Source organism: Adiantum capillus-veneris, chromosome 26, assembly GCF_014529385.1.
Source record: "Adiantum capillus-veneris isolate H3 chromosome 26, ASM1452938v2, whole genome shotgun sequence".
NCBI classification, from domain to species: Eukaryota; Viridiplantae; Streptophyta; class Polypodiopsida; order Polypodiales; family Pteridaceae; genus Adiantum; species Adiantum capillus-veneris.
The window spans coordinates 102,758,039-102,768,770 of record NC_140956.1 but is presented as its reverse complement, the minus strand read 5'-3'; the positions used below and the strand labels follow the sequence as shown (position 1 = coordinate 102,768,770).

At 44.7% G+C, this 10,732-nt stretch overlaps 1 protein-coding gene across 4 annotated transcripts in view; it reads left to right on the top strand.

The window, feature by feature from the left end:
* The first annotated feature begins 801 nt into the window (after positions 1–801).
* Positions 802–10,732, top strand: part of LOC147423921 (midasin-like protein) — a 238,227-nt gene continuing 228,296 nt past the window's right edge. For 3 of the 4 annotated variants that reach the window (XM_086500903.1, XM_086500902.1, XM_086500900.1), the window contains exons 1-2: positions 806–1,193; positions 1,289–1,572. In XM_086500903.1, coding sequence (XP_086357029.1) covers positions 1,098–1,193; positions 1,289–1,572 — 380 coding nt within the window. In that variant the 5' untranslated portion in view covers positions 806–1,097. Of the gene's footprint in view, positions 1,194–1,288; positions 1,573–10,732 lie in introns of all 4 variants that reach the window. The other variant, XM_086500901.1, reaches the window with a different exon arrangement.

The window sequence follows — 10,732 nt, the reverse complement described above, 5'->3', positions numbered from 1 at the left end:
TACTCCCCTTTGTAGACTGATCCTGTCCTCAGGGCATGGAACTTCCCTTTACTCATGTGCCAGCTCTCGTTCACCGCATCACTCCAGGGGGGATTTGTTACCATATACATGTGGTAGTGATGTGTGTGAACACACTAGGACCGTCGGGGCATTTTTTCCCTCTTTAGGAGGTTTTTCCCCCCGTGCATTGTATATACGCCTATCACTCTAGGGCTATCTATCTTTCCATTGCACACTAAGTAATACACTCTCTATTGTGTGCCTTGATCTTCCTTCGTCTTCTCCAAGCTGTGTGTGTTTCTCTGCAACCCTAATTCCAACAAGAGAGCCAATAAACAAAACGGTGACCTTGTCTTCCGAGACCCACCCCGAGAGTCGGCGAGACCCCTCCCCGAAAGGTAAAGCTCTCCGAGTACAGTGGTAGTGCATGATGCAGTGATGCTAGCCCACCAAGCTACCAACCAATCAACTCCGAAGCTCCATTCTTTTCAGTCGTTGAGATACTGCACGTTGGCTTCTTTGTGAAACTTTGCTGCCACCTCTTGTGAACGGGAAAAGTAGAGGCCCGAGAAAGCCGTTGGGTTGCCGGCACCCCCAAGTATCTTCTCTCTCTTCTCAGCCGACAAGGCTTCATTTGTAGGTATCTTTTAATTGGCTCCTTTTTGGCCTTTTTTGGGCAAAAATCGAGGTGTCGATGACCCTTTGGCCAAGGAATGCTGGTCTGAACCGACCCTTAGTCATGTTTTGGTGGAGAGTTTTTTTTTTCGTTTTGGGGAGACAGCCTTCCCATAGGTTTAATAACGAAGGGTTTAAGCAAGCTCAGCGCAGCCGGGGAGCGAGGGATTTTCTGTATTAACTTTATTACGAAGGCAACGCCGCCTTGCCATTTGAGTGTCTGTGTTTGTGTTTGAGAGAGAGAGAGAGAGAGAGAGAGAGAGACCTAGCTGGCCGGAGCTATGTGCTCATGCTGAGAGAGAGAGAGAGAGAGAGAGAGAGAGAGAGAGAGAGAGAGAGAGTTACGTGGGTTTGTATCCTTCTGTGCCACCTCAATCAGCTGCACCCTTGGTCGATATAGCGCGTGATTTTACTCGAGCTCAATGGAGGGCAGAAGGAACATGTCGGCTCTGCAAAGGCTCGTAGCTCGCCTCCCACTTTTGAATGAGAATCCAACAATCACGGCACTCTTGTCCAAGGTGAGAGATGCGTTCTCGCTTTTCACTTTGTGGTTTGAAAGTCTTTGATCCTTTGTTGCACTTATGAAACCCGGGGCTCTTAATTTTATATGCAGGGAAGCACTCTCACAAGCGAAGATGTACTAAACATGTGTCAGGAGCTTTTTCTCAGGCCAGAGCTCACCGTAGTAATAGCAGGCTGTTTTCGGCATCTCCTATCACGCATTGTGAAGAGTATGGTTGATGCTTTAAGGGAAAGCTATGCTCATAGAACTCTGACCGAAATGTCCGATGAGCTTCAGGAATGTTCCATTTCAACAACCTCTTGGAATCTCTGTGTACATGAGTATGCTGTCATTGCTTTTAGTCGGGTGTTGGAGTTAGCACCACATTTGCTAAGGTTAGGTTCACTACCCTTCTCTTTGATCTGAACTACTTGATTTGCTGCCTCTAAATTCTAATGATCAAATTATTTAGTGTGCAACAGCTCTCTCGTCTCTCTCTTTTACTCTCTTTGCAATGGAGTTTCTAGTGTAGTCCAATCCTATGTGTTATGTGTGTCTTCACGTAGTGATTGACAAGGGTCTAAAGGAGCTTTCAATACAGACCTTTTTGCAAGAAAATAGATTCTTTTCACAAATGTGAAAAGTTATACGGGTTGAAAAGAGAATTTAAGATTTTTTTCTTGCATTATTAATGTCATTGCTTGCAAATGGACACGTGTTTTGCAAAACATATATCCCATTTTCGAGATAGAAACTTAGGTAGATGTTACAAATGAACAAGATTTGGACATTTTGTTTCGAATAATAAAATTGATGCTTCAACATAGATGGTGACTCGAATTATGTCTGTCCTATGTTGGAAAGAACTAAGTGTCAGGTACGTCATGCATTGACTCGAAATACATAACTTTTTCTCTTGCTTAGCATATGGCACATGAACATGATCAGCATATTCGAAAACATGAAAGACAGAGATAGTAGGTTTACGACCTGGAAATACCTCCTTTGAATTGATGCTGTCCACCACTTTTGTGAGAGTTGCCACAACTTTACCCCGAAAGAGGGAGAGAGAGAGGCATGCTGCAAGAGAGTGTGCCATCTCCCTCACTATCCTCTTCTTCCTCTCCACAACACCATTCTCCTCTCGTGAGGGGTGTAAGGGAGAGAGGTTTGCCATTGAATGCCCTTAAGAGTCAAATGGTATAAATTTACCTTTATTGTAAGTTCTCAAGATAGAGACCTTAGAGTCAGTTTGGTTTTTAGCTCGACTAGTCCAACTTTGGAATTTAGAGAGGGCATCATACTTCTTAGCAAGAAATAAACCCAAATCTTTTTAGAGAAATCATCCAGTATCCAATAATACTTTGATCCACCAAGTGAATCAACCTTTGTAGGATCTATGTGACCAACTTCAAAATACGAGAGGCATGAAAAGTGGCGTACTTTGGAAACGAGTCCTTGTCTTGTGTGCCTTCGCACGCGAAGAGCAAACATGATGAGGCTTGCAAAGCTTCGGCTAACAGATAACCATAATTCTTGAAACAGAATGGGGACATGATCAAAGTGAGAGTGCAATACTCTCATCATTTGCAATAAGTGATTTGGATTTCGTAAACAATTGCGCAAGTGTGACTCTTGTGGTTGCAAACTAAAATAGAAAGGTTGTATACTATACAAGCAGGGTTGTTCTTGTGCGACGGACGATCCATCCGGTGGCGTCCGATTCCGTCCCGTCCGGTGATGGCATCCGATCCGTCCGGTTGTTTTTTTGGGCCCATTTGACCAGTCAATGGTCAGTTTGACTGTTTGACTGCATTTTTTTTTGGGAGGATTTTGGGTTGCCTTTTGGCGTATGATCCCCCCCCCCCCCCCCCCCCCCCCCCCACACACACACACACACACACACACACACACATGCCTTGAGCCTCATCTCTCTCTCTCTCTCTCTCATTGCTTTGGACCTTGGTCCTTCAACCTTGGATTCCATTAGGCTCCTCTCTCTCTCTCTCTCTCTCTCTCATGGCTTTGGTCCTTCAGCCTTACATTCCATTAGGCTCCTCTCTCTCTCTCTCTCTCTCTCTCTCTCTCTCTCTCTCTCTCTTTCTCTCTCTTCTCATTGCTTTGGTCCTTCAACCTTGGATTCCATTAGGCCTCTCTCTCTCTCTCTCTCTCTCTCTCTCTAACTCTCCCTCTTGAATAACAGGTCTTGAGTTCAACTCTCCTTGTCGGCTAGATATTTAAGGTCTCTTGGGATAGTTTCCTACGGCGTTTAAACTCTCTTCTCTTCTTCTTCTTCTTCTTCTTGTTCAAGGGCAAGTGTGTGTCACAAACTGTTGACGTGTCAAGTCAGTGAAGAGCAGAGCCAATCTTCAGATCTCGGCCGAGGAGCCTAAACCCTAAGAAGAACAAGCAACAACAAAAGAAGAAGTCCTACCAACTTATGGGACCCTGTCCGATGGGACCCAAGAGACATAAAGGAATTAAGATAAAGCAGGACCCCCCCCCCCCACACACACACACACTCACACACACGCAGGCTTGCGTAGCAAACTGATGACGTGGCAAGACCTGTACGGACGCTCGAAAATTGCGGTGACATGACATGACAGACTATACGGATTTTTGCGTTTTGCGTTGATTGTTGACGTGGCAGTTGTACGGATTTTCGTGATTTACGTTGGTAGCTTTTGGGCATTGCTTTTGGACCAGATGCTTTTGAGTTTGAAGCTTTTCACTGTAAACTACTTTTGGGCCTAGGGCCTTTAAATATGAGGCCATGGACTCATTCATTGGCATGCTTCCTGGAGAAGGTGCAGAGTCTGGAGTACCGGCTTCTACTGTGTTGATGCAATATAAAGAAATATCAAAAGGGGTGCCAAGGTTTGGGGCCAATACTCTCTGGGGTGGAATTCCGCCACTCCGTGTCGCATGTCGTCTCTCTCTCTCTCTCTCTCTCTCTCTCTTTCAGTTCAGTTGTTATTGAAGTGATAAGAGTCTGTTCATTTTGCTCTTTTCTATTGGCACGTGGTGCCTGTCACAAACGGGAGCGCATAGCAATATAAAATATACTCGGATAAATAAAATTTATCACTTAATATTGAAGCCAGAGGATATAGAGAGAAATAGATAGAGAGAGAGAGATAAAGTGAGAAGATCGACACAGTACTGGGGACCAGAAGATGGGCTGGTCCCCCCCCGTAATAGTATCTTTATTACTGAGGAGAAGTCTATACAAGCACTTGAACCGAACGTATTACCACGTTCGTTCTAGAATAAGACTAGATGGTTCCCGGAAGCCTCAGCTTTCGATTCCTAGGGCAAAACCCTATTCCAAGGAGCTTCCGTTCCTTATTCCAATTCCTCGAGAATCAAGGTTCTCGCCTGTGGATCTCACCTTCCAGACTCAGGGCATGACATCCCTGCAACTCTCTTTTTAGAACTCTATTTCCAGAGTCCTCTTTCCGCAGAACAACTCTGCTTTCCCGGACACGAAGTCCTTACTTGGGAATCCCAACTTCCGGATCACAACTTGAGAGACTACCTCTCTCGGATCCGTGGATCTACTTCCCAAACTCGGGTACGAAACCCTTGGGCTGATCCGGCTCTAGTTCCTCAGAGCGCTTTTCTCCTGCAGAGGCTCATACCTTCCTCTACTCCTACTCCCTCACTAAGAGGAAGTACACCTGCAAACAAATACTCAGAGTTCATAACATGAAAATCGTTACCTTAAAAGTCTCGACGCTCGAAACGCAACTCCGTTCTCGAAAAGCAATTTTCCGGAAGAGATCTCTCTATAGAAAATCCTCTCTTCCAATCCTACACACATAGAGGTGTGTTCTCGGGTTCCTTCTCGTAAATCAGCCCCGTCTAAGACGTTTATGGGCTGAAAACAGAGAAAAACAGCAACTTGTCGCGATGGAAACACGCTTCGTAGGCACTTCTTCGCGAGGGAACTCGCGCACTGGGTCTTGACGACATCTGGTACACTTAGGGCAGCCATGGGCATCACCTGCAACGTCTTCTTTACGGCTGAAATTTGCAGCAGCATCTCCTCCTCGCAAAGATTGGTCCTCCTCTCTGAGTAAGGGCATGTGATGCTTTTATAGCTCCTAGCTACGGGCACGAATAGCTGCTTGCGGAGAGATCGCGGCCGTTTTTTCTTTTTTCACTTCTCTGCCAGAAAAAGAGAGAGAGAAAACGCTGGTTGATCTGTTGCCTTATTTATCAGATGGCTGCCCACTTATTCAATGGGCGGCCGACGTATTTTAAAAATAGTCTGAACCTGCCCAAAAACTCAATAAACCTTATCAGTTAAAAACAATGCTTTCACAGCACTTCCCAGGCGTCCCTGGATGCAATCACACGCACGATTGCAATGCAAACATAAACTTCCTCGCGGGAAAGCATTTGCTTTCCCGAAAAGCAATCCAGCTTTCTCAGAAAGCATCTGTTTTTCCTCAAAGTTTCCTCTAAACCCATCTTCATTCAAGTGCTTGCTTTTCCTTGTGCACAATTCTAACACAGTTCGGAATTTCCTCCCGACTATGGATATTCCCTTTCCGATGCACCCGTCACCCACCTTGTGACGCATCAGGAATACCCGTCACCTAGTCCTTTCCTACCGAACTTACGGTACAATCTCCTTCACGATGCTCTATGTCACCCATCCTATGACGCATCAGAGATGTTCATTCCCGGATGGTCGGATACTTCTTTCCGATGCTCCCTGTCACCCATCCGATGTGACGCATCAGAAGTACCCGTTCCTGGTGGCCTTACAGATATTCCGTTCTCAGTGCTCCCGTCATTACTTTGAATGACGCACTAGGAATACTCTGTACTCGGATGTCTCCAGTGAGAGAAACCCTCTCACTTAAAATTCCAATAATTCATTTAGAATTAGTTTCTTTGTGTTCCAAGCGAGAAAACCCTCTCACTTATAAATCAAATAATTCATTTAGAATTATTTTTCTGTCAGATAAAGCCAATTTAGCAACATCCCTCTCACTTATAAACAGTTGTCCTCAATTGTAGAGGTCCAACTGAACTGCCGGGGAGAAACCGGAAAATTTCAAATCTTGCTCAATGGTGAGTTGAGCTGGTCCTTTCTCAAAAGAGAACTTAAAAATTAAACTAAACAGAAATTCAAAAATTCAAAAATTCAATAATTCAATACTTACCTTACCGGTTCATGTCCTTCCTCTAGTACCTCGAGGATATCCTTCACCATTCATTAAACTTACGAGCCATGTAAGAACTCGTCATTCGCGTCTTTCCGAGAAGAATAATCCTCCTAGAAATCAATCTAGATATCTGTCCTTGCGCATAATGCTGCGCTGTTAGTCCAGAGGGTATTAAACCTCTTATGTCCTCCCAGATAGGGAATGCCCAAATCATAGAGTATTAATCTCGATGTCTTTCTTTCACAATTTGCGATCACCTTAAAGAAGGTTCTTGTTCCGGGCCGTCGCTCAACGTAGGCGGACGGTTCCAATCCGAAGATTCCTTGTGCACGGCGGCATTTCCTTCCAAACTTTTCCTCCTGCGAGTTATTACCACCAGCAGTGTTTTCCAGACGTCCATTAGAGTCTCTTCCTTACAAAATCATAAAAAATGATTCACCTTGCGAGCATCAATGACGCCTTGCAAAATCTCAGGCAGATAGGATTCTAGCCATAGCATTTTCTGAACGTACGTTCAAACCTGGTTCACGATAGAGCGAACCCTCTTTGATTCTTACCATTTTGAAGTGGTTGGCGAACTATATTCTTACGAACATAATAGTTTGAATTTATTCCGGCAACATGTAAATGCTACTTGACCTGCTCATGGAGAAACATATACCGCAACCAAAAGTTGCTATTGTAATGGTAAAGGCACATAGCGTACTCAATGATCAACGATCATCAGAAAACCTCTTCTCCGTAGAGAAACTCAAATTCCTTCTACCAAACACATCTCAAATAGAGATTCTCGTGTCGGAATATCCTTGCGCGCAAAAAGGCGCTCAAGAGAGTATAACAAACTCTTGTCCAGTTCTTGAAAAGGAAGTTGGTTCATCTCATTCCGTTCAGCAGAAAAAAAATCAACTGGTAGATGACCCACCTTGGCATAGGTCTGCATCTTCGTGTGTTATCCATGTGCCCAAAGGTGTACATAATTCTTAAGCTGTGTTAGAGTTTTGATGAACCTGGGAAATTACCTTCCCTTCGTAAGATCCTTAGAGCGAAGACGCTCAACCTGACGATCACTTGGCTCGATCTTAGAGCAAAACCCGCTCATCAAATAATCTAGGATTTTAATCCTTGGATTCCTCGAGCACAGGCCGTAGTCGTCGCTTGTTCCTTCCCTCGTAAAGAGAGTGTTCATTCACTTGTGCAAAAAGCACTACCATATCTTCCCTTACCGGGTAGGGGGTGTGGGCTTAAAGAGTACTCAAGCTTCATGAAAGCTTTTCTTTGCTTGAAAACTCAGAATGGTTCCTTCATAATTTCCTACCCGCAATAGCAAGTAATTTGTTGAAGAACTACCGGATACCAGATCAATCATGGACCTTCCGGATGGTTAAGCAAAGCAGTTCATCGTATAAACAATGTTCTGACTCAACCTTACTCTCATAAACACTCGAGAGTGATTGTCCTGGTTAGACACAACCATACCTCGTGCAAAAGAGCAAACAAGCATAATGCACTTTATGATTTCCTCAAAGATGTAACTTTGATTAAAAACCTGCCCTCTCACTTAAAGTTCAAGGGTCTTCTATTCAAGAACTCAGAAGTTAGATTTAATTCCCTTACTCCAAACTTTCTGTGTTCAATGTTTCCCGTCCCACCACGGGGATTGGATTCTATGTACACTAAGGTGTACACTTTCAGCTTTGTATTGTTGACTCCACCATCTGCTGCAAAGTATCTTGCAGATGCATTTACAAAATTCGGGCAAAAGTCCTTCGTTAAATTTGTTCATCTTTCCTTCCTCAGAGAGGATCAAGAATGGAGCTACCTTGGCAAGAGTGAACCACTACTTGCTTTGACTCACTCGTGTTCCTATTGGGCAAACTGATCCCAATCTTCTTGGATGCCTTCTTCAAAGCATAGAGGAAAAAAATTTGTCAAAAAAATTCAGCCTTGAATTGAATCCAAGTCTTGTTGTAAGTTCCTTGCAGAGCTTTGGTATACCACCAAGTACTTGCAATCCCCTTGAGGTGTTTAATCACATGCCTCATCTTCGACGCTTTTTTCAGAAATTGCCGTTTGCAAAGGCAACTTCAAACTTGTCGAATCAATGCGGTAGCTTTCGGGGCATCTTCCCTTCCGTCAAAAGTATCAAACTTGACTGGAAGTGTTCCTAGGTCTAGAGACCTTCTTCATATCCTTCCCGGAATGACGGGATTTCATGGCTATAGTTCTGGATTGACGTTCATGGATATTTTCTGGATTCTGAAGAATCTCGAGTATTCCGCTTCTTGGATTCTCTAGGTTCTTGAGCATCATGCTCTTGTCGCCTTCTCAGAGAATCCCAAGCCTTGTGTCGACTTCTTTGCAGAGAGGAAACAAAAAAAATTCCAACTCTGCGAGCTTTTCTTGCAGAACTTAGGGTTTTGCGTGCTTACTTCTCTCTTGGCTTGTCATGGCTTCTTCCCGAATCTTCCCAGAGTCGTCCTCCTTTACAGAGAAAGAGAGGAGACCATGCTCTGATACCACTGTCACAAACGGGAGCGCATAGCAATATAAAATATACTCGGATAAATAAAATTTATCACTTAATATTGAAGCCAGAGGATATAGAGAGAAATAGATAGAGAGAGAGAGATAAAGTGAGAAGATCGACACAGTACTGGGGACCAGAAGATGGGCTGGTCCCCCCCCGTAATAGTATCTTTATTACTGAGGAGAAGTCTATACAAGCACTTGAACCGAACGTATTACCACGTTCGTTCTAGAATAAGACTAGATGGTTCCCGGAAGCCTCAGCTTCCGATTCCTAGGGCAAAACCCTATTCCAAGGAGCTTCCGTTCCTTATTCCAATTCCTCGAGAATCAAGGTTCTCGCCTGTGGATCTCACCTTCCAGACTCAGGGCATGACATCCTTGCAACTCTCTTTTAGAACTCTATTTCCAGAGTCCTCTTCCCGCAGAACAACTCTGCTTTCCCGGACACGAAGTCCTTACTTGGGAATCCCAACTTCCGGATCACAACTTGAGAGACTACCTCTCTCCGATCCGTGGATCTACTTCCCAAACTCGGGTACGAAACCCTTGGGCTGATCCGGCTCTAGTTCCTCAGAGCGCTTTTCTCCTGCAGAGGCTCATACCTTCCTCTGCTCCTACTCCCTCACTAAGACGAAGTACACCTGCAAACAAATACTCAGAGTTCATAACATGAAAATCGTTACCTTAAAAGTCTCGACGCTCGAAACGCAACTCCGTTCTCGAAAAGCAATTTTCCGGAAGAGATCTCTCTATAGAAAATCCTCTCTTCCAATCCTACACACATAGAGGTGTGTTCTCGGGTTCCTTCTCGTAAATCAGCCCCGTCTAAGACGTTTATGGGCTGAAAACAGAGAAAAACAGCAACTTGTCGCGATGGAAACACGCTTCGTAGGCACTTCTTCGCGAGGGAACTCGCGCACTGGGTCTTGACGACATCTGGTACACTTAGGGCAGCCATGGGCATCACCTGCAACGTCTTCTTTACGGCTGAAATTTGCAGCAGCATCTCCTCCTCGCAAAGATTGGTCCTCCTCTCTGAGTAAGGGCATGTGATGCTTTTATAGCTCCTAGCTACGGGCACGAATAGCTGCTTGCGGAGAGATCGCGGCCGTTTTTTCTTTTTTCACTTCTCTGCCAGAAAAAGAGAGAGAGAAAACGCTGGTTGATCTGTTGCCTTATTTATCAGATGGCTGCCCACTTATTCAATGGGCGGCCGACGTATTTTAAAAATAGTCTGAACCTGCCCAAAAACTCAATAAACCTTATCAGTTATAAACAATGCTTTCACAGCACTTCCCAGGCGTCCTTGGATGCAATCACACGCACGATTGCAATGCAAACATAAACTTCCTCGCGGGAAAGCATCTGCTTTCCCGAAAAGCAATCTAGCTTTCTCAGAAAGCATCTGTTTTTCCTCAAAGTTTCCTCTGAACCCATCTTCATTGAAGTGCTTGCTTTTCCTTGTGCACAATTCTAACACAGTTCGGAATTTCCTCCCGACTATGGATATTCCCCTTCCGATGCACCCGTCACCCACCTTGTGACGCATCAGGAATACCCATCACCTAGTCCTTTCCTACCGAACTTACGGTACAATCTCCTTCACGATGCTCTATGTCACCCATCCTATGACGCATCAGAGATGTTCGTTCCAGGATGGTCGGATACTTCTTTCCGATGCTCCCTGTCACCCATCCGATGTGACGCATCAGAAGTACCCGTTCCTGGTGGCCTTACAGATATTCCCGTTCTCAGTGCTCCTGTCATTACTTTGAATGACGCACTAGGAATACTCTGTACTCGGATGTCTCCAGTGAGAAAAACCCTCTCACTTAAAATTCCA